General features: G+C 44.4%; 1 protein-coding gene across 2 annotated transcripts in view; it reads right to left on the reverse strand.

Moving 5' to 3' along the window:
- Positions 1-24,422, reverse strand: part of NMNAT3 (nicotinamide nucleotide adenylyltransferase 3) — a 97,628-nt gene that overhangs the window by 31,300 nt on the left and 41,906 nt on the right. The window contains exon 2 of one of the 2 annotated variants that reach the window (XM_045856967.1): positions 19,078-19,223. In XM_045856967.1, coding sequence (XP_045712923.1) covers positions 19,078-19,186 — 109 coding nt within the window. In that variant the 5' untranslated portion in view covers positions 19,187-19,223. Of the gene's footprint in view, positions 1-19,077; positions 19,228-24,422 lie in introns of both variants that reach the window. The other variant, XM_045856966.1, reaches the window with a different exon arrangement.

A 24,422-nucleotide genomic window follows, 5' to 3' on the forward strand; every position in this document is an offset into this window, starting at 1 on the left:
AAATATATAGTCTTAGTAATGTGGTATATTAATAGATATCTTTATGGTACGCTGTCCTTGAATACCTTGGGTAAGTGCTGCTTGGTCACATTGAATTATTCTTTCATTAGCAATTTCATAACCTACTGTTTTATGTGGGTGTTTTGCATCCAAGATTGAACTGTTAAACACTAGCTATAATGCCACAATATCGTTATCCAATTTTCTTTGTTCTAGAAAATGGCTATGGTAGATTGAATTATTGATCCTAATTCCTCAGTCTGCTGTAATAACATTACACACCCACACCTCTGCCACAGCCTCACAGAGGAAGAATATACTTTCCTGCCCCTTGACTTTGGGCTTGGCCATGCGAGTTCCTTTGGCCAATGGGATATTAGCAGAGGCAACATGAACAGAAACTAAAAAGTTGCTTTCTTGGTGGACATCCTGTGCTTGTGCCTTCCCTACCAAACAATACATGAGGTGGCCGCTACCCTGCCTATTTTCCTAGACCCTAGAATTGTTTAAATACTATACTTTAAACTAGTGAGGATTAGATAACATATGGACACCTTGTGGCACTTAGCTGGTGCTCAGCAATTGTTACTCCCTGGCCTGGTAAGACAGCAGAGAGAATTGTGGTAGACTGCAGTTTCCAAAGATGGTCAGAGCATTTATTTCCCAGCCTCTATGCTCTTCTGGAACCTGGCTACCCCTCCACCAAGAGCTGAAGTCTGTGCCTACCCCCCAACCCCCCACTGCCTTGGACCTGGGTGGGCACTTGTGACTGCTTTACTCAGCAACAAAAGTGATACTGTGTCACTTTCGAGGCTGGGTCATAAACGTGCCATATACTTTTACCTTGTGCTGTGAGAAGGCTTGGTCTCAGAACCCAGCAGCCAGACCACGAAAGCCTGAACTAGCCTATGCTGAGAGACCCCACGGCGCAGTCACATGTACGTGTTATGGTCAAAATTAAAGTCCCACTTGACATCCCTGCTGACACCCAGCATCAACTGCCAGAGTGAAGAAGTCTCCAGATGCTTCCTGCTCCCAGCTGTCCAGTCACTCCCAGCGGAGTCTCCCAACATCCTGGAGCAGAAACAAACCATCCCACTGTGCTCTGTCCAAATTCCCAATACTGACTCTCTGAGCACAACAAAATGGTCAGTTTACACCACGAAGTCTGGGGTGGTTATTATGTAGTAATAATAACTAGAACAAGAATGGAGATTCAAAAAGGTATGTGACTTTTTACATGGTTACACTACCAGAAATAGCAGAATTGAGATTTGAACCCAGGTCTGCTTATACTTTTTCTATTGCACTGTATGTACCTATGTCCGATGGTGAGGTTTGGAGAGTCCTAAGCCAGCCAGGTCTAAGAAGGGTACCACTGGTAGCCCCACCTCTGTCTATCTGTAGCCCACACCAGGTCACTGTGGTGTATGATAGAGATTCCACCCCCTCTAGAGCTAACCTAAACGATAATACCATCTGCCTTGCTAGAGTGGGCTTCAGTAAAATATTACTGCTCCTTAAAATGCTAGCAGCCTCACAAACCATTAAGTAAGACTTAATAGCATTCCAAAGTGTAAAGACTTCATTATTTCCACAGAGAATGCTCTGGCACATTTATCAGCATTTTATTAAGACCTAGCATACATATTAGAAACAAAACTACAGTTGTCAAAACAACTGAGAAAGTGTTAGGTAATGTTTGGCCTTGGTTGCCCTGTAGCACAGTTTGATTCTTTTTGGGGGGGCAAACTCCAGTTCTGGGGCTTTTGCTCAGAAAGCTCAGTGTCCCGTGGGCACAGGCACAGTCAACCCGTACCCACTTCATGAGCCTTTCTGTCCATTTTCTTCTTTCTTTGGTTGTGCTGGCTGAAAAGCACCCTGGACAACAAGGCCTTGCAAGGCAAAAACATTTAAAGAACTATCGGGATCAATCCAAGGAAAAGGAGCCAGAGTGATGATAAGCACATTGAAGAAAAAAAAACCAACACAACCAACCAACCAGATACTCAATTACTAAATGGGTATGCATGCTTAAAACAAAAGTCTTTTTGATTAAACTTGGCCTCCAAAATAAGCCTGGAATGCATGATTTGGCTGAGGTTATTAAGGCCCTGTGGCCATTTGGGCACCCTTTTATTTTCTTTATCATATTTCAAGTTAAAATTAACAAGTTTTGCCTTCTTTTTTACTTGTTTCATTTCTTCAGCCAGATTATTCTTTGCTCTCATGGTCCAAATGAACTTGAGACTGCCTGTTCTTTGCTCTGCTCATTGCACTGCTGGCCAGAAGCACCCATCAATTTCATAGGCCACTGTGTGCCTGGATCACAGACATCTGGAGGAGGGAGAAGAAGAGGTCCAGGCATTCTCATCATCCCACAGTAGACTGGTAGCCCACTGGAACCACAGTGGGCACCTGGGGCCATGGCAGCCATTACCAGGAGTATAATCATCCTTTCTCCCTCTTAAGTGCCCTCGGAATATGCGCCTCTGCCTGCCCTTCTCTCCCCTTCTTTCATGCGAATACTTTTAACCACAAATCCTTCCTGCATGTAACAAAGCTCTGATCTCCAGAATCTTTCAATGCCTGAGCTTGTCAGGGTGAGGTTTCTTTCTCTTTCATTTCCAAATGTCCTGCTTTCTTTGTGTGCAACTTCTTAACAAATTGGCAAAGTAAACAACAAAGAAGCTATATTTCGTTGGGTTTAAACTTCCCTTTGGGTCCTGAATAGAAAGGGCTATTCTGTGGCCCTCTCCACTGCCCTGTTCGCTATAATCATTTCTCTGAGTCTCAGGCACCTAGTGTAGGTCAGCTGGCTCCTTGGGGTCCTATGTGCTTTCAGGGTATTAGAACCTCTTTCTTTTCTGTATTTCTGTTTTCTATCATTTAACTCCTGGCTGTGTCTCTCTGCCTGCTGACCAGAATGAGTGGCCTTGCAGGGTAGGCAGGTTTTTAAAAAGAATTCACCAGAACTCCTAAATGTTACAGTCTCTGCTCCTTAGGAACTTGTTACCTTCTCTTTGGGGGCCTTAGATCTGGCAGGAACTTCACAAGGAAAGAAAGGCAGTGGTGGTGGAGAAGCAGACTGTAATCAGACAGTCCTGGGTTGGTATGAAGTCCTCTGATGGAGTCACAGGAAAGCAGCTTGAAATACTGCTTTGGGCAGCCTCCGTTTGCGTGGAGTCTATGCAAGGCAGCATCATTTCTCATCAATGAATAACTAGCTCTGGGCAATCCCTCAATTTAGTTGTCACCTCAAGATAGGCTTTGCCTTTGCTGGGTAAGCTCTGTTGGTTAGAGCATCATCTGATACACCAAGGTTGCGGGTTTGATTCTCGTTCAGGGACCATACCAGAATCAACCAATGAGTGCATGAATGGGTGGAACAACAGATTGATGTTTCTCTCCCTCCCCCCCTCAAATCAATTAAAAAAATAAAAAGACAGGCTTTGTAGTGGCAGACACTTGAGAGAGCAGGCAGAGGCACACCTGAGCAAGAGACTCAGCTCTGCTGCTTATGAGCCGTGACTTAGGGAACATTACTTAACCTCTGTTCCCCAGTCTCTTCACTTGACTTAAATGAGCTAATGTAGGAGACAGTGACCAGTTCAGGCAAACACCTGGTTGGAGAGCACATCAGAAATATCAGTTGAATATACCCCTGCTTCTCTTGTTTTCACTATGCACAGTATTTCTCTTCTTTTTAAGCAAGAAGGGGCCACACTCATTTATTTAGCTGGCAGCTTGGCATGTACTTTAAGGCAGGCAGTGCACCAGCACTGTGAACTCTGCAATAGAGTGGGAGCCCTGCCTTCATGGGGGTTTCTGTCTTGGGAGAGAAGGACAATCACTACACGGTGGTCAGCGCAGGCAAAGGTGCACGGGGAGCTCAGAAGCGGCTCTGAACAGGTTTTCTGGAAAAGGAAACATCTAAAACCGAGTCACATTGTAATGCAGAAGGCAGGAGTGACCTGAGAAAGGTGAAATCTTGTTAATCAAATCAATTCTTTCCACTTTAACTGTATTGAAAAGAGACTTTCTTTTTTTAATCTTCAGAACAACTGAAGCTTGATGACTCCTTGATTCTGCACTAATATCCTTGACTATTTCTTGATACTTTTTCAATTTACCTTCATGGTAATTTACACTCAAGGAAACTGTCCAAGATCTGCTAAGGGATTCAATAAAATAGGTCACAGAGTTAAATGCAGTGGTGAAACACAGGGCTTAATTTTATGGATAAAATTTAAACTGCTTAGCTGCTTTTTTGTGCTATTTGTGTTAAGACTAATGATGGCTCAGTGAATAGGAAGAGACCACTGTAGGAATCTCAGGAATCCACTTCCTTAATTCAGTAAGTGCATCTGGTGGGGATGGGGACGTTACCCTTGAGGTGAACAGACATGGCATTTGGGAAGGGACCTGAGCAGCCCACTAGCCCACCTGCACCACCCCAGCAGCTCCTGACACTGCTGCAGGGACGAGGAGCCTGAAACTGGAATTCTTCCCAAGACTGACAGTGGGAACAACAAGAAAGAGGAGGAGGATGTTTTCATGTCAGTACTTTCTGGTATTTCTTAAAGTGAGGTCTGCATTGATGTCATCCTAACAATCCCTGGCAGCGAGGCATGTACAGTATAATTTTTCCCAAGCATCCCAGGGAGATGGGATTCTTACAGGTCAGTGGAGAACCATGGGCCAGCACTGCCTGGAGAGGGACCACTTCCCTTCTGTTATCCAAAGTTCTTTTATCAACCCGACAGTGGGCTATAAACAAGGCCCACTTTTCTGTAATGACCAAATAACCAATTTTATGAGTATGGAATAAAAGAATAGAGTCAATTATATCTCAGTAAAAATATTTTTAGTTTAAAGAAAAGGATATGGGTTTCTTAGGTTGTGAATGTTTTATGGAGTTTAGTGCAATTTCATTTTTGCGGTTTGTTTCTAACAATACTCTTAATTTACATGTCTGATGTATTTAATAGTCAATTCTGATTATGTAAATGATAAGACAATCTTCTCCAGTTGCAAAACAAGACATAATTTAGAGTTGCAAAGCTAACCTAAAGCTAACCATTCTCACCAAGCACTAAAAAAATTAGTCCCTCCAGGGGGGAACATTTTTCTTAAAAGTTGTTTTTCTTTTCAAGTGTTGCTTAGATTAGTGTTTCTGTATACTAGTAAGTAGGTACCTGCCAGCTCCTCTAAAGAGGGTTCACTGATCCAATAAGCTTAACAAACACCAGGGCAGGCAAAGTGAAAGGTTTTTACTGCAGACGGCAGATCCTCTGAAAGCCCCTAACATGTGGATTGCATGGTAACTCTCCAAGAAGGAGACAGAGATCTCAGGGTTTACCAAGCTCATTTAGCTTTCATGGGGCATTCTGCTGGATGAGTAGTCAGAGGATCACATGTTGTAAAATATCCAGTTAACCCCACTGGCAATTTATTTCAGGGGGAGTCATGCAGCTTTCACTCAGCTGCACTGCCTGTAAGACTCAGGCCTAGGAAAGTGTTTTCTAGCTATGGGTGTATATTAGATCACTTGAGGCCAGCTTCCTCAAATACAAGCCTGACACCCTTGACATCCAGGGTTAAGTACTGATCGAAATTATGGGAATCACACTCTACTTGGTCATCACTAACACTGCCAGCGTCATCAAATCACGATCAGCACTGCTGACAAACATCAGGACCCTCCACCACCATCACTGGGATAGTGCCATACCATCACACAGGGACCAGGGCCCTGCCATCCCCAGCTCCACCCCCACACTGTGAGCAACCAACACCACTGCCATTCTTACACTGTGATTTACATGGCCACCATCACCACTAGTGCAACTAGTGCACTGATTCTGCTGTTGCCACAATCCTCCCAATGTCCAGAATGGAGAGAGAAAACACAGATGGTTGTTCCAGGTGTACTCAAGGGTTGGGAGCTGGGTACCGTTGCGCATATTTATCCCTAGTGACTGTGGCATCCCAGCAACCACCAGGGGGAACCAGACATGGAATCACAGCAGAATCTTGGGATCTAAAGTTTAGAGTCTAAACAGGACCTCTGATCAAGGACAGGAGTCCCACTACCTCTGTGACAAGAGTGAAAAAGGTCACACAGGGCTACTCCGCCCGTTTATCTGATGGGAAGATTCAGCCCCGATCTGCTTTCAGAAATGTGGAAACAAGACTTCATCTAGCGGCCGGGGAGTAGTGCCTGGTGCTAGCCACATGGCAGCCATGGTGGGGCTTTAAACCCAGCACCAAGTGAAGCTGGTTACTGCTGGAGGAGCAGGTCTAGGCAGGCGCAGCAGAAAAGAACTTACTCTACTAGATGCTCCAGTTTATGTAACTAAGCTAAAGTTATATTTTATGTGTGGCTTGCTGTATATATTGTACATTAATAATAATAATAATAGTAAATGACGGCAGGCGTGTACCGAGAGCTAACAAAGTGTTGGGAACTGTGCTATAAAGTCTTTACATATACTACTCTCTCTCTAATCCTCACAAGTCCTCTATGAAAGAAATCCAGCTGCTATTTCCACTTTCCTGATGAACAAACTGAGAAGCAACTGTCCCTTAATTAACTGCCCCAAGGCTTCAAAGTGAATTAAGTGTATCAGCGGGGTGTGGACCTAGGTACTTGTCGTCTGAGCCCAGGGTGCATGATCTTAACCAAAACTCTATGTTGTTAATACACTGTCTGTGCATTGTCTACACATGTATGCAGGGTAGAAACAACAGCTGCTTGGGGTGATGTAAGGAATGGTCAAGGGTATTAGTTATGTGCGATTTGTCTCTGGTGCTACTTTTTGGGCCTCACACCAGAAGAGATGTAAGTCCACTGAAATCTAAGGGGAAAAAAAGAGACACGAAAGACCACCAAGTACAAAAACAATTTGGCGCAAAATATGATGATGGAGCAATGACTACTCTCTAGGCAATGTTCTCATAAATTCATACAAGTGTGCAATGCTGTGTGGGGCGATGGGCAAGGCGATGTCAGCCCCCCTGCTCCTCATCCCATAGCTTATCCTGTGCGTTGAAGTCCAGAGTGGGCCTCAGGAAAAGATATCCTAGGTTTGAACAGCTGTAGGTTTTCCAAGCGCTGCACAGACGGCGAGAGCACTAGAGACAAATCAGGGATAATTCAGAGGGTGGTGCAGAGGATGCCTGCCCTGTGATCGTCCATCCTTCCTCCTCATCCCAGTGCATTCCTCAGACACCTTCACATTAGCAACCACTTTGCAAATATACTGTTAACATATACATATAACTCAAACATATACAAATACATGCACATATAACTCAAACATATACATATAAATGTAAATGTACCTATATATTACACACATACAGACATGCACAGACAGAAAGGTTTTTCTTTTTTAAGAACAGAGACAGACTTCCTCAAATAACATTAAGCTGTGCCCCAGTCTGAGCGCCCACAGTGGGAAAGGCAGTTGCCATTCTCTGCTAAGGCTTCTTAACTGGCTTGGCCCAGGTGGCTGGGCTGGAAATGGCACCGCTGGGTTGAATGCAGGTCCATTTGTCTGGACCTGAAGTTCTGCTTGTTTACGTGTTTTGTCCTTATTTTCACCATCTCTTAGATGAAGATTCTACATCTCTGAAATGGAGGGAAAATAATGCCACCTCATGGGGCTGTTCTAGGGATTAAATAACAGAATATATGTAAAAACATTTTGTAAAATATAAAGGAGCCATTCAAATGTAATGTTATTACTGTTATTTTGGTTTCATGTGATAAATGCTATTTTAAAAAATACATAAGAAACTTGTTTAGCTATTTAGTTCATGATTTCAACGTAATTTTTGGCTTCCTTTGTAATTTTACACTATATTTTAACTTTTTATTCTGAGACAATTTTAGACCTACGGTCGCAGAGCCCTTGACAACCACAGCGCAGAGTTCTCACAACCCCTCATTTGGTTTCTGCTCCTGCGGGTAATGTGCCACCGCACAGCGCTCTATGCGGGTCTACACCGGAAACGAGCAGTCGCTAACGTGCTGCCCCCCAGTGGCCTTTCCTGGCCTAGGGTCCAACCCAGAATCTCACACTGTAAGATGACTGTTCTGTGCCCTCTAACTGGGGACAGTTCCTCAGTCTCTCATGACCTTTTCATGTTAGAGAAGTTATTTTGGAGAATGTCCCCAAATTTGTTTGGTTTGTCATGTTTTCTCACAATCAGATTGAGCTTTCATGCACCTCAGGCAGGAACACCTCAGAAATGCTGCTGGGCCCTTCTCAGCGCATCAGATCCTGGGGTACGCAATGCTGATTTGTCTTGGTTCTGGTGACGGGGACTCTGATACCTGGTTGAGGTGGTGCCTGCTAGGTTTCTCTACTGTGAAGTTGCTACTTCTCCTCTGTGTATTTGTAATTAATAAGTATCTATGGGAAAAAACTTTGAAACTATGCAAATATCCTTTGTCCCATCATACTTCTGCCACTAATTTAACATCCACTGATGATTCTGGCGTGTAAAAATCATTACTATGCTGTTTGCCAAATGGTGATTTTCTGTTTCCAACACTGCTTCCATGGTATTCAGTTAGAATTCCACTAAGAGGAAGAACTGTCCTTTCTCTTGCACTTATTTATTCATTCATTCATTTACTTTTATCAATATGGACTAACGGATATTTATTTTATTCTATGGAGTACAACCCATTATCATTTATTTTGTTCCTCAAATTATCCCTGATTTACCCAATGGATCCTTCTTTAAATTGGCTCTTATGTCTTTTTGACATGATATCATTTATTAAGCTCATCCTTGCTCTCTGGCACCACAAGATATTCAGGCTCATCATGTCCTCTCTGCTCCCTCACCCCCCAGCCAAATCAACCATTTCTGCAAAGAGCCCTGTTTTTTTTTTTTATTGAAAAAATGGCATTTAGAAACCAAGAGGGCTAGTTATACTCATTTCTATTGGGGTTCTGTGATTTCTGCACACCTCTTACAAGGCAGAGATAGGAAATTATATATATTATACATACAGTCATATACATGTATGTACATATATTATACATGTACATACACAGGTATACATACACCTTTCTGTATTTATTCCTATAGCTACCCATCTGCACATATATTAAAAACCACGAGTTCATATTGAAACCTCTGATTGTAATCCAACACCATGGAGTTAATTCCAGCCTCCCCTCCTTCCCTTAGTTGTCACTTCTTCCTTCCACAATGCCAGACCTGGCTCTGCCATCCACAGAGATTTACCCATTTGCTTGCTGCTCTTATTTTCAAAAGGTAGTTTCAAATTGCTCACCCACACTCCTGTGGAAAGCAAGTTTTCTAACTGGAGAACAGGAGTTAACATACACTTCTTACTGTCTTTACTCCTGTGGTATCCAGTCATAATGCTGCTTTCCAAGTTGCTGAGGTTGGTTCTTTTCTCTCCCACTTCCTTCAGTGTGGCTATGTATTCACTTGTAATACAGTTAAGCTCTCTTGCTACTGTTTGTAGTTCACCTCGGGTTCCCTCAGGTTTAACTGTATGTCTAGTTTTTGGGACATGTGATTCCACAGTTCTAAGAGTCAGACTGTAGAAATAGATACACTCAGAGTAGGGGCTTTCCCCTCACTCTAGCTTCTACCCTCTTTATTCCCATTCTCCCATTCTTTCTGCTGTTTCCACCCTCCCCCTAGAAGTAACCAATCTTACTAGTTTATAAAATCTATTCTTAAATTATTTTTTTCTCCTAAGATTTATTTTCCCTATAATTATCAGTAAGTCATAAATCTCCCCACGGTCTAAGTCTTTCTCTAGAACTTCATCTTCAGAAATATTTATAATGACACATCTTTTCAATTTGTTTTCACCAGTGCCCATTGTGCTGTTGGGAATGTTACTTCACTGACTGTTTCATCTGGTGTTGGTCTGGGTTTTCTGAATGCTCGCTGCATGAGTTCTCTTTATGACCTGCTTAAAAAGATGCCAAATGCTGGTGCCTAACTCTGAATGATCTTTCCTTCCCATTTGGAAGACAGAGATGGTTGCAAGTCCTGGCATATTAACTCTGGGGCATTCGGCCCGGCTGGTTGTTGAGGCAGCAGGGGCAGGCAGAGACAACATGCACAGGGCAGTCTGCTCAGGAGATGGGGCTCCCTACGGCACGATAGTAAGAGTACTGGCTTTGCATTCTAAGAGCCTGGGGCTTTGTCTTTCACTTGCTGGGGAGATCTCATGCAAAACACACCACCTCTCCAGGCCTCCAGTTGCTTGTATCTGTGCAATGGGAACATGAGTACTTGACATGACTCTGTTTGACAACCTCTGGCATGGAAGTGGTCAAGTGGAGGACAGCCACTTCCTCGCGTCACCTTTTCATCCTTACATTGATCAACTATGTTGTTTCCATTTTTTTGTATTTTTAATTAAACCTTTTATTCTGACATAATTACAGAGATATATGAGGTTGTAAGAAAGAATTCAGCTGAGTCTCTTGTGCTCTTTGCCCAGTTTCCCCCAATGGTAACATGTGTCGGTACCATACTGTGATGGCACAACCGGGACTCTGAGACTGATACTATATCCACTGGTCTCATTCAGGTTTCACATGCACTCACCTGAGTGTGTGTATTCAGCCCTACGAGATTTCACCACATCTGCAGGTTTCACGTCTCCGCCGCCACAGCAGAGCTACGCAACAGTTCCCTCACCACAAAGGCCCTCATGTTGGACTTTTATAACCATGCCCACTTCCCTCCTGTTTCTGCCCCTCCCCCCAAAGCCTCTATCCCCAACCCATGGCAAGCACTAATCTGCTCTCATTTACATAATTTTATCATTGCAAGAATGTTATGTAAGTGAAATCATCTAATATGGAAACTTTTAGGGTTGGTTTTTTTTTTTTTTTTTACTCAGCATTATTTCCTGGAGATTCATCAAAGTCGTCGGATGTGGTTTGTTTCTTTTTGTTACTGAGTCCGGTTCTATGGTTTGGATGAATCACAGTTTAACTACTCAGCCCTTGGAGGGCATCTGGATTACTTTCAGTTTTTAGTCATTATAACCAAAGCTGTAATGAACATTTTGCACAGGTTTCTGTGTGAACATAAGTTTTCATTTCTCTGGGATAAATGCCCGAGAGTATAATTGCTGGGTCAGATGCGGTTTTATTTTACATATTTAGCTTTACGAGGAACTGCCAAACTGTTTCCCAGAGCGGCTCTGCCATTTCATGCTCCCACCCACAATTATGAGCAGCCAGTTTCTCCGCATCCTTTCCAGCATTCAGTGTTGTCATTGTTTTTCACTTTCGTCATTTTAATAGGTAAGTAGTGACACCTGCTTGTGGTTTAAAGCTGCACTTCCCTAATGGCAAATGTTGTTAGATATCTTTTCATGTACTTCTCTGCCATCTGTAAATCCTCTTCAGAGAAATGTCTCTTGCTGTCTTTTTCCTTTTTTCTAATTGAACTGTTCACGTTTTCATTAAGTTTTGAGATTTCTTTACATATTCTAGACACTAGTTCTTTGTTGGACACATGGCTTGCAACTTCAGCTCTTTCTGAGGAATGAGACAAAGTAAAACTAAACCATCAAAAAATTAAACAAAAAGCCTTGACCTGTTGAATTTGTACCTTTGGCTCGGGGAAAGGAGAAATGGGTGAGAGAACGGGAAGAGGTGGGAGGCATCCTGCAGTTTATAGGGACATGAATAATGGTTCCCACTTTTCATAGCACTGCACATACAAGCAGTAGTGACGCAGAGTGAAAACCAGAACGCAGGGTTCACAAAATGTCTGCAGGCCTCAATGTAAAGGTCGCTCATCGGTTAAATGCTGTTGACCTCTAACCCGGCATAGTCAAACGTGGTGCAAAAGTAATGCCATGGAAACTGTCCCCTCAGAGACCTGTCCAGGATCTGTTTCATCTAAGCCACATCCCAAGGTAGACATATAAGGATAACAAAAAAGGCTGATTTGTTATTAAGTCAGAACAGTGCCTCCTTTTGAAAGAATCTGGAGTGTTAACACTTGTGTAGCCAGAGACCCTTGAAGCCTCATATGATAAAGAAAAACTTATCTTGGTTCCAAATACCATAATTGCTGGAGTAATACAACATTCTTAAATCTATCTCCTGCAGAAGAAAGTTTTAAATTAGAAATGTGCAAATGAACAATTTTTCAGACCAGGCTGGATGGAGAACTGCCCATGAATATATATTAAAATCACTCTATCTGATTAATAAACATTCATGGGAACCTGAGATTAAAGTAACATGCTGGGATTATATAATATTTACTCATGTTCTCCTGGTATCTCGTAAAGCCCAGAAGACCCAGAACTGGAGCTGTCACCGCCTTAAACAGAATATTACAACTTAATTTTCCCCTTATCTCAGATTACACAGCACCACCTGATCGTGATGCATTTAATTCTCTCTATACTCACTGTATATTAGAGAATCAAAATTAAAACCACAGGGATAGCAACAGTCCCGTGAAACATACTGGACACTGATAAGATGTTTTTATGTAACACAGACAACTGCTGATGTAAATGATGTTGCAATAAATATGCTTCCATTTAAAGTGCAAGTTGCTGAGAGGAAAACCTGGGAGCCATAAAATGGATACCTTTCCCTTCCTCAAGGTTGCCAAAGGAGAAAGAGGGCAAAGCTTTCAACTGGGTTGTTATCTTTACGATGCAATTTAATCTGGGATGCCACAAACACGTGGGGCAGGATCGTTAGGAAATAACATCGTGAAGAATGAAGAAAGGGCTAAAGAAAACAGGAGACACTGTGTGGTACGTTCCTCACTCCCATGCATATATATGAGCTTAGCATGCGAATCTGTCTGGTCATGGTCGTAGAATGGGGGCCGCTTTCAACCAGCACTGGGTCAGGGCCTGCTCAGGATGCAAGTGGAGAGGCCAAATGTGTACTGGTATGTCAGGTGGGCTAGACACTTTATGTGCATCATTTCATTTAAGCCTTATTATAACCTTGTAAGGTTAGGAGATTTTATTCCCGTGTTGCAGTTGAGGAAACTTGGGCTGGAAGGGTGAAGTAAATTGCTTAGGTTATGGACTAGTGAGTCCGTTTGACAAGAAGGTTAACTTCAAAGCCAGTGTTCTTTTTGTGATCCCACGGCCACAGGGAGGGGAGTGCATCTCCTCTACGATTTGCTATTCTGCAATCCTTTCTCTTGTGGGTTGTGACATCCAAGGGAGAGCAGAGGAAATGGAGAATCTCAGGACCTAAGAGCAACCATGTCAGAGCTGAGGATGGCTGGGTAGGGTGTGCATGCCAGCAGGCTGCCATGCACAGGCCTACCAATCCTGCCTAGGCTGGATCAAAGACTGAAGAGCAGAGCAGGTCGGTGCCCACTTTCTCTCCACGGGTCTAGGAAACCAGTGCCACTCCTTCTGCAGGCATCTGTTGAGCTGGTCATAGAAAAGCATAAAGGATAAATTCTGGACTATAGTTTGGGACCCTGAATTCAAACCACAGCAACATCAGGGAACGGACAGTTTCTGAGCACTTAGAAAAAGATGACTGCTCAGAGCTAGCAAGAGTTCACAAGAGAGTAAGTCATTTCCCTATTTGGTAGTTCCCAGATGAGCAGGCAAGTAACAGTCAGAACCTTATCCAGGCATCTGATAAGGCTGCACAACATCACCTTAGCAATGAGGTGGGAAGTACACCCTGGACCAAGCTGCAGGCAGGAGCTGTATGGGGCTGTGCACTTGCCCCCAAGGCCAAGTCCAGTTCCCTCTGGTGAGAGGGCCTGAACTCTGAGCCAGCAATCCAGGCGCTGGATGGGGGTGTGAACTATCCAGGTGGAAGTTGCTAAGAGCATTCTAGCAGTTGCTTTTCCAGAGGTTCTCTGAGGATTTGTGTGTCAAGATCTCACCTAGTAGGAGTTACCTGGTGGCCACTTAGTTAAAGACTCTCACTGAATCCCTCTCACCTGAAGTCCACATTCCTTACTTGGTCTTTCAGACTCCCACGCAGTCTAGGCCCCACCACTTCCCTACTTTCCCCTAGTGCACCCAGACTCTGCTCTCGCCAACTCTGTCTTAGGGACTTGCCCCTTCAGGAGGCCTCACAGAGGCCTGCTGCCGCCGAGAAAGCTCTTTCCCTTCATCCCAACCTTAGACAATGTTACTTTAACCTAAAAAGTGCTGATTATTCTTCTCCAGCTCAGTTCTTACACTTTCAGAAACATTTCCCCTGGCTTTTCTGCCTTTGTCAAATTGCCTCACCAATCACACTGATAGCAAAGGGAACTTCCCCTTAGTGGCACATGTCACCTAGTAATTTTTTCTCTGTGGGATTTGATTAATGTCTGTCTCCCTGCAGCAGACTGAATATTTGTGTTTCCAAAATTCGTATGTTGAGACCTGCAGTGCGAAGATGTTAGGAGGCAGGGCCTGTAGGAGATAATTAGGGTTAGATGAGGTCAGGAGGATGAAGCTCTCAGGAATGGGATTGGTGCCCTTCTAAGAGTCATGAGAAAGCCTGCTTCCAGTCTGCATTCTGCGTGTGAGGATTCAGTGAGGATTCAATGGGTTGGCAGTCTGCCACCCAGAAGAGAGTTCTCACCAGAGTCTGATCATGCTGGCCCCCTGATCCTGGACTTCCAGACTTCAGAACAATACAGAAAACTTTTGTTGTCTTTAAGTCACCCAGTCTACGGTATTTTTGTTGCACTTTAGTGCCCAACGTGACTAAGGCAACCCCTGCTCAAGGAGCACAGACATCACTTTTGCTCCTATATTATGTCTGCATCTAGCAGAGTTCCCAGCTCAACAGATAATCTGCTGAATGAATGGAGGCAACATGACATGGTGGTTATAAGCCCAGAATCTGGTGCAAACTGTCTCTACTGCTTACTGGCTGTGTAACCTCAGGCAAGTTACTAAATCTCTTGAGCCTCAGCCTCCCCATTTGAAAAATAGGGAGAGTAATAGTACCCACCTCCCAGGATTATTATGAAGGTTAAATGAGTTCATGTAATGCATTTAGAACACTACTTGGCAAATAGTAAGGATGGTAGGAGTTTGTTAGATACATAAAACAAACAGGTGCTACGCTGTCATTAATAAATACTAACTAAGCCTTGCTGGTGTGGCTCAGTGAATTGAGTGCTGGCCTGCGAAACAAAGGGTCACCAGTTCGATTCCCAGTCAGGGGGCACATGCCTGGGTTGTGGGTCAGGTCTCCAATAGGGGGTGTGCAAGGTCTCCAGTAGGGGGAACACATTGATGTTCCTCTCCCTTTCTTTCTCCCTCCATACCCCCCTCTCTAAAAATAAATAAATAAAAACTTAAAATACATAAATAAATATTTATTAAACTGGCAGAAAGTTTGATTTAAAAAATGAAATACATGTAGACTATTGTTAAAATATAGGCCAACAGCAAAATTATATTGACTGGAAATAATAAGCCGTTGATATAAAAGAAAACAGAATACAAATTGAAGTCGACCTCCATTAGTAAGTTTGTGACTACATGTTGGGAAAACAGCTGCTTACAACTGGGAATACATCCAACATCTTTAGAGAAAATCAGGCTCGAATCCTGAATGAAATGCTTTAGGTGTGTCTGATGCTCTTGACTCGTCACATGTTCAGTTGAATCATTTCTGACAAAACCCAGCAGATCAAGAACAAAAATCCCAAATGAACTTTTCAAAACCACCCACAACCACTGCACATGTTCAAGGCTCTGGGAATCCTCTCGGAGAGGACCTGTTCAGCACGCAGGGCCAGCGGAGGGAAGCGCCTCTGGCTAGAGGACGGCACCGCAAAACACAGAAAACCCACAGATGCCACAGATCCCTACCGGCCCACATCTCACTCCCAAACAGTCTGTCAGGTACAGGAGGGCAAGAAAATAGCTTGTTCAACATTTTACCCTTTGAGCAGGTACGACTTTGTCAGTGTGTTAGTGAAAATCTACGGATCTAAGTTTTCACTATAGTTCTACCTATAGAACTATAGGTAGTTAAAAGTTTTGACATATTATAGGGCTTCTGTCAGTTTTTAAGCTCTCATTGTTGTTCCAGGAGGAAAGGTAAGAAACAAATGCAGGAAGGACAACTGTGGTTTGAAGAAGGGGAAAGAGGAAAGGGGAAAGAGTTCAAAATTAGAGCTGCTGCAGCAAACTAGAAAGACACCGTTAATTTATATTTAAAGGTACTAAACAAATTGCCTTAGCTTGTTCATTCAGTTTATATGCATGCAATGCCAAATAAAAATCAAAAGTTTTTTTGTTAGTGAAAATACACCAACAGAAGGAAGATTTAGTTTTCTTCAAGAAAAAAGAAAAGTCAGCTGTGGGGCCAGATTTTCATCCAGCCTTAACCGTGAGCTGATTCTGATTGAGAGGAATGGCTCTGTTTGAATATTTGTCCCTGGAGAGGGGGCGGGTTGGGTTATGGCTCGGTGCACAGATCTGCTGGCTGTGGGACGCTGCGGTTCAAGACTGGGGCTGTGTGTAGGGGAGAGAAGATACTCGACTGTGCAGAGAAGGGAAATTCATACCACATACCCCTCCTGATGGCAAAAAGTCCCCCTTTCCATGACCTGGTCCTCCCTCCCTACCAGCCTCGTCTCTCCCCCATGTGCTGGAATGTGGCTCTCTCCACCTCTGTGCTTTACCCATGCTGCCTTCTCTGCGCATCCCCCAGACTGTACCTGCCTAAGTCTTTCACATTCCCCAAGCCTTGGGTGTTACCTCCAGGAAGTTTCCCACTGCTGCCAGGTGAGAGACATTCCTCCTTTGCACCTAGTGCCCCAATCACCTGCTGCTGTGCATCTCTAATCCCACAAAACTGTGCACTCCTTCAGGGCAGGGGATACAGTTTCATCAATTCTACTTCCAGCAACAGTGCCTGGCCTGGGAAAGATGCAGGAAATACCTGTGCAGTGTTGAAAGGTGCCAACCCAACATACAACATGCAAAGACACAGGCAGGAAAATTCATTATGGACTTTCAAAATGACCAAGTACTTTCCGCAGAAGAATGACTAAGAATATAGGCAAAGAAGGTACTGGAGGTCATTTGTGACCAAGGCCCCTTTACCTATTAATACCCCAGTGATAAAAATCATACATAATATAATGTATATCCAGGCATTCTGTGGTTACCATGACCTCTGGGAGCCAGGAACACTCTCTGACACCACACAAGGTCACACCAGAGTCCTACCATGTGGGTGAAGCAGAGTCTGCAAGAACCTCAAACACCTGAAGTCCCCAGCACAGTGTGTGCATGTCACTGTCTGTGAAGCAGCATGCTCTAGAAAGCAGAGTACAGGCCCTGCCCTAATAAAGCTCACAGCAAAGACACTGCCCACGAAGCCATTTCTGATGAGTCGAAGTTGGCAGGAAAAGCCACTCGGCGGCTCAGAGTCCAGCAAATATTCACAGAAAGCCAAGTAGAAGCTATACACCCTGAAAGAACATTATTCTGCACACTATTTAAAAATATATAGGGAGTGTATTCCTTCTTCCCCCAAATAGAAATACTCTCTTTTCCCCATAAATACATGCTTTAGGATAAATTTTGTGAAGTGGAATTGCTGGACCAAGGGTATATAATTTTTTCCTAAGAGAGAAAGTCTCTTTTCATTTTAACACAATAGCAATTATTGACCTTAAAAATTAAACACTAATTCTTTAATGCCATCTAATACCTAGTCAGTGTTCAGACCTCCCCCACTCATGAATATCATTTTATGGTTGACTTGAATCAGGATTCAAATAAGGCCCATGCATGGTATTCGGTTTATGTCTCTTATATCTCTGTTGACTTATACAGTTTCTAATTCCTCTCTCTTTCTTTCTTTATTTGTTAAAGAAATTGGGTCATCTGTCCCACAGAATTTATCCCAGTTTATATAGGACTGAAGCAACCTTGTGGAGTTTTTTTTTTTTAATATTTTTTATGGAGGTATAACTGGCATACGATAAACCATACATATTTAAAAGGTATAATGTGGTAAGTTCTGACACACAAACACACCCATGTAGCCAACACCACGATCAAGACAATGAACCTACCCACCACCCCCAAAGGTTCCTTGGGCTGCGCTGTCATCCTTCCCCTGCCCATGCTGCTCCCTGACCTCCCGACTACTGGTCTGTTTGCTGTCGCTGTAGAGTAATTTGAAACTTCTAGAATTTATCTATCTATCTATCTATCTATTTATTTTTATTGAATTTATTGGGCTGAGACATTGGTTAATACAATTATATAGGTTTCAGGTAGAATTTCTGGAATTTTATATAAATTTTATATAAATACATACAGTGTGTACTCTTTTTTTGTTCTGGCTTACTCTGCTCGGCATAACTGAGATGCACCTGTGTTTTGGGTTAAATCTTCTTCATTGCTGAGTACTACTCCATTGCAGGGACTCGACGCCACGTGTCTGCAGGCACACGTTGATGGATGCTTGGACTGCTTCCATGGTGGGGTTATCACCACGTAAGCTGCTCTGCATGTTCGTGCACAAGTCTTTGCAGGAGCATATGATTCAGTTTCTCTCGGGTAAGTAGGTATGGAGCAACTGAATCATATGGTAGGTAAACACTTACCTTGGAAGAAATTGCCAAGCTGTTTTCTATAGCCACTGAACCACTCATATTTCTACCAGTAGCGTACAAGAATTCTGTACAACTAAGTTTTGGGGGAGTTGAAAGTTTTATGTGGATTTTCAGCTGTGCAGGGGGTCAGGACACCCTGCGCTGGGAAGGACACCCTCACAGGGACACAGGTTCTGTGAAGTGCTCAGTGTCTAGCATTCACGGGCAGCATGGGGTGGGCAGGGGCCCAGGGGAACCCGGAGGAGGATTCCACCCTATGACCAGGAATATGACTGGTACTTGTCACATGGCTCAGGGCCATTAGCCCTCAGAATATGATGGAAGAAATGTATGCCACCAGTTACGCTGTGAATGAATAAACCGAGCAGTTTTAGAAGTGGTGTTGCTGACAGCATCTGGCAAAGCCCCATGAGGCCCCGCCCACCAGTTCTTCCACTGGGCATGGCCGCAACTGACCTGTTTGGTGCAGGTGGTCTCTGGCCACTTCGAACAAACGCAGGTGCATGTTGGTGATGGGGTTGAAGGAACCACAAGCCAGGAGCACCACAGGGACGCGGCTCTTCATCTTGTCAGGCACGTTCACACCTGCTGCAGTGGCCACTCTGTCTTATGGGGACAAAAACTCATGTCAGGGAGTTGGCACCAAGACAACTGTCAGGACCAGTGTCTCTAAGCCACATACAGGACATTACTTCTTACTTGTTAGATGACTGAGGCAGTAATAATGACAATGACATGTGTGCAGGGTTCGCCATGGGCCAAGAACTATGGGAGGTACCACGACAAATTACATCCCTTGTCTCACCAAACCCTTTTGACAACCTGCATGGTTACTTGTACGCCTCAGGGACCTTAGAAGCCACAGGGCCAGGGCTGAAACCCCAGCAGCCTGACCTCAGAGACCATGTTCTGCCCATGAGCTCTGTACCCTCCCTGGTCTCTGATGGGTCTCTTTGGGGTCAAAAGGAGGTATGTAAAAGTTCATATCATGTCATCTTTGATAGTCCAAGTAGAACTCAGGTCCCAGAGGACACCAGTACTTTAAAAAGACTATTTTAAAGCAATTTATGACTTAACAAGAAAAACTACAAAACTCATGTAAAGAATTCCTATATACCCTTTACCCAGATTCCCCAAATGTTAACATCTCACCATGCTTGCTTTATCATTCTCTCTCTCTCTCTCTACACACACACACACACACACACACACACACCTGTGTCTACATACAAATTATTTTTTTCTGGAATGTTTGAAAGTCATAGACTTAATACCTCTTTACCTCTAAATACTTTAGTATATGTTTTCTAAGAACAAAGATTTTTTTTATGTAATTGCAGAGCAAATTAAAATCAGGAAATTGATATTTTTACAGGGTTATTATCTAATCTAAAAATCTTTTCTGATTGTCCTCTATGTGGGGCCCAAACATTTGGAGGTGGCCTAGCCCACTTGTCTCTGTGCTCTGTGGCTCTTGGCCCCCGTGAGCTTACAGGAAAGCAGAAAGCAGCTTGGGCTGCAGGGTGGGCTGGCAGATGTGGCTCTCCTGCCTCTGAGGTGCCACCTCCTGGAGCAGCAGTGAGGAACTGCACTGCAGCCAGGCCTTGGAGGGACTCCTAGTTCTTCCTCTGACTGGTTGTGTGATATAGGGCGAAGTGTAGTCCCTCTCTAAGCTTCAGCTTCCCAATAGTCACAATGGGCATAATATTACTTACTCTTATATGGTTGTTGTGAGGGTAAATGAGCTACATATGGAAAGTGTCTGTGGTACATAAGGAGTGTTTAATTGGTAATCACAGTGGCTGTGGTGATGATAAGGACGATGGTAAAAGAGAAGCCACTGCTGCTACATGACAAGGGAGAGGAGAAGGAGAAAGGAGGTGGCAGTGTGCTTGTGGTTGGCAGCTTCCAAAACGGCCCCCAGTGATCTGCACCTGCCAGTATTCACCTGCTGTTCCTTCACCTTCAGGGTGGGCTGGACTTGTAACTTGCTTCTAATGAATAGCATACAGCAAAGGAGTTGAGTTCCACTTCTGAGAGAAATTACAAAAAGACACAGGCTTCCTTCTTCTGCTTTCTCACTTGCTCATTCTGAAAAAGTCAGCTGCCCTCCTGTGAGTTGCCTCATGGGGAGACCATGGGGCGAGGGGCTGAACCCTGCCAGTAAGCATCCGAGTGAACAAGGAAGCGGATCCTCCCCAGCCAAGTCTTCAGATGAGACTGCAGCCCTGTGTCTTCTACGAGACTCTGGGTCAGAAGACAGAGTCAAGCCACATCTATATTTCTGACCTACAGAAACAATGAGATCGTAAATGTGCGTTGTTTTAACCTGCCAAGTTTGAGGGTAACTTGTTAAGCAGCAATAGGTAACTAATACACTGGCCAACAGGAGGGATGAATTCACTTCCTTTCTCTTCCTCTTGCTGTGGTGGCCTGTGCTATAAATCCTGCAGTTCCAGGGGTAACATGGAGAGTTAGGTCACAGGAACCTGGGACCTTCTTTGCATCTAAGGAAACTATTTTAATCTGGCCCCTGTTGTCTGATTCTCTAGGCTTGTATCTAACCACTGCCTGCCTCTTACTTTACATTCTAGTAACAATGAACTTCTTATTAGTGGCCCCTTGGTGGGACTCCTCATGGCTTCCTGCCTCAAGCTTTTGTACATGTGGGTTCAGTTTCCTCTAAGTCAAATACTTCCAGCACACCCCAATCTGTTAAGACTCGACTCAGGTGATCACATTATTTATAACTTCAATCACTATATCTGGACTGCCTGCTAGGTGCCCGTTATCAGTTAGGGATGCATTTGGCTGCAAGTCCTAGAAGCCTAACCTCAGTGGCTTAAACAAACAGAGGTTATTTGTTTTCCACATGATGAAAAGTCTAGATGTTGGCAGCTGTGGCACTGGATCACTATCTAACCAATGACCTCAGCTTTTCCCTCCCCATCACAGGATCACCGCTCTAGCTATAGCCCGTCATGAATGCAATTAAGGCAGGAAGAAGAACCCAGCTGCTATGCTAGACTGGTTGTCCCTGTTACTCAAGAACACAAGAGCTTTTATGGAACACTCCCTACCCCCAATGGTGATTTTTGCTTCTGTCTCATTGGCCAGAACTAGGTCACATGGCTACTCCAATTAAAAGGGAGGCTAGAAAAGCAAGTATTTGGCTTTGCAGCCTCTCCAGTGGGAATCGGTGAGGTGAAGGGAGCTGGGAACAGGATTTCCACAGTGTCTGCCAATGAGTTGGAGATGGAACTGTCAGGGAGGGAGCTGACAGTGCAGAAGGCTGCTGAGATGGCTTTTTGAATACTTAGCTTGGGTTAGCTGGTCTCTGACCTACCTTTAGCAAATCACATACCACATCTATTGTGAAAACCTGCTCCTGTGTCTTTCCTGCACACCAGACAGTAAGCTCCTTCTTCACCTCTGACTCTCAGTTAGCTCCAAGCACAGAGCTGGGCCAGAGCAGGCCTCCACGAACCCTGAAAAGGTCCAGTCAGAGAGCAAACCTGCATCCTGGTGTGGGAAGGCCCAGTGTACCTGCTAATGTAGAGAACTGTTCGAGACGTGTTCCAAGTTACAGTGTGAAGATAAAAAACTCTCAACCTAGGTGGTTTGTGGTTTCTTCAGACTCCTTTTGAGGCAGCAGGAACACCCCCTACTGTAGGAGAAAAAGGCAGTCTGCAAGCTGCTGCTGCTAGCTTCTGCCCAGTGAGGTTGGATGATTTAATGAGATATTTGCAGGGTGTGCTGAGCTATTCATAAGAGCAGCCTTGTGATAAGTGTTATCCAAAGAGGCCAGCTGTTTTTCACAACTATTATGAAGCCTTTCAAAATTCTATTTCACTTTGACAAAATATAATTTTTAGGGCCATTAAAACATGTAACTGCAGCATTTCAGGTAACCTGGGGTTTTGATCCATTTTTTCAAAAGTTCCCAGAAACTGTAAATTAGAGCATTTGTTTGAATGGTGGCATCAGCGGCAATGAAGTATGAGGTTGGAAGAATAAATGGCATTTAATAAGTGTCTTTCCTTTCTTTCTTTGCCATGGGCACACAGAGCCACACCGCTCTAGACTTATCCTTCCTGGGCAGCACCGCAGGCAGGAGGCAGCAGTGGGCACGCAGCCCCAGGCTCAGGAACAAGGCTGTGCACCTGCATCATCTGCATACTCTCTAACTTGCTTCAGCCACACATCCTCCCAAGCTCAGACCAAGAAAAATACTGTGATAGGGGTCCACCAGGAGAATAAGCCAGGCTCTGATGTGAGTGCAAGTCTCATCAGACACACAAGGCCAGGAGAATCCCGTAAAAGTGACTCATCTGCCCTATCATTTAATAATACCTAGCGAGGCGAGGCAAGTGTGGGGGACTTTTGCTGCTGGGAAAGACTCGTTATCAGTAAGTATTTAATGGAGGCCCACAGAGTGAGCGATAATTGCTGTTGAAGGATTTAACAAGTTGAGAAGGCAGCAGACAGCCTTCTTGGAACTCATTGTGAAACTGGAGACGCGGCAAAAAGTTCCACCTGTGGCCCCGGCGCCCTCTCCAGTGCCCTGCTTCCCACGTTATGGTCGCCCAGCCCGCACTTCATCCCACTCCTAAATCACAACACGGGGCTTCCTTTCTCCTTGCTTCTGCAAGCGCTATTCCAAGCACCTGAAACACCCCCCTCAGCCCTGTTGTCGGGGTTTTCTCCTTGAAGTCTTTACCCAATGTCCCCCTCTCCCATCATGCTAATGTAGCTGTTGCACATTTGATCGCTTCCTGCCTTCATCAACCATAGAACTATCATTGCTTTGTTTCCATGTTGCTCTCCCCCAAGTAGAAGAATTTCTACAGGGTGGTTTCTTGTTCATCGAGGTCCCCTCAACTGCTGCACAGTGGACAGCATAGCACACAGGGGCTCAGGAAACATGTGGGATGAATGAGAGAATGACTGTCCTCAACTACACACTGTCCCTTTCAGATGACTACCTTCTCTCTCTGGTTTTGTCCCAAACAGTCAGTAGACAGGGCCTTCCAGAGATATAATATGACCTTTCTTGCTTCCTAGAGGAACTTAAGACCACTCCCCAGTACCCCATCCCTCTTGACTTGGACGGAAATCAAACAAGGCATTCCTGCCCTGTTGTGCCGTCTGCAATGCCAGGACCCACCAACAGGAACACTATGGTCTCTTGCACATGAACCCCAAGGTCACCCCTCTGGCCCCGGGAACTGGAGTGCCGAAGGGCTGCCACTTTGCCAGGCAAAGGGACTTTGCAGATGTGATTAAAGATCTTGAAACAGAGAGGTTATCCTGGATTATCCAGATGGCCCAATTTTATCACAGGGGTCCTAATAAGAGGGAGGCAGGAGAGTGAGATAGACTAAGAGGCAAGGACCAAAGTGGCACTCAGAAAGGAGAGAGGATGCTATGCTGCTGGCTTTGACCGTGGAGGAAGGGGCCCTGAGCCAAGCAGTGCAAGTGGCCTCCAGACACTGGAACTGGCAAGGAAAGAGACTCTCCCAAGGGCTTTCAGAAGGTACACAGCCCTGCTGACACCTGGACTACAGACTTCTGAAAGAAGAACAGAACTGTAAAATAAAATTGTGCTGTTTTAAGCCAATAATTTATGGTGATTTGTGACAGCAGCCACAGGAAAGTAACACATTCACCTATTTAGGGGCTGGTTCTCTGAAGTGACCTTTAAGTGAGGGCAGGAAAGGTGCAGGAGATGAGCTGATGAGGAGGCTATTAAAAGGTGTGCTGGGCACCGGGACCAGCACTGTAAACATCCAGAAACCACT

This window comes from Phyllostomus hastatus, unplaced genomic scaffold (genome assembly GCF_019186645.2).
Source record: "Phyllostomus hastatus isolate PE091 unplaced genomic scaffold, TTU_PhHast_1.1 phas_scaffold_129, whole genome shotgun sequence".
NCBI classification, from domain to species: domain Eukaryota; kingdom Metazoa; phylum Chordata; class Mammalia; order Chiroptera; family Phyllostomidae; genus Phyllostomus; species Phyllostomus hastatus.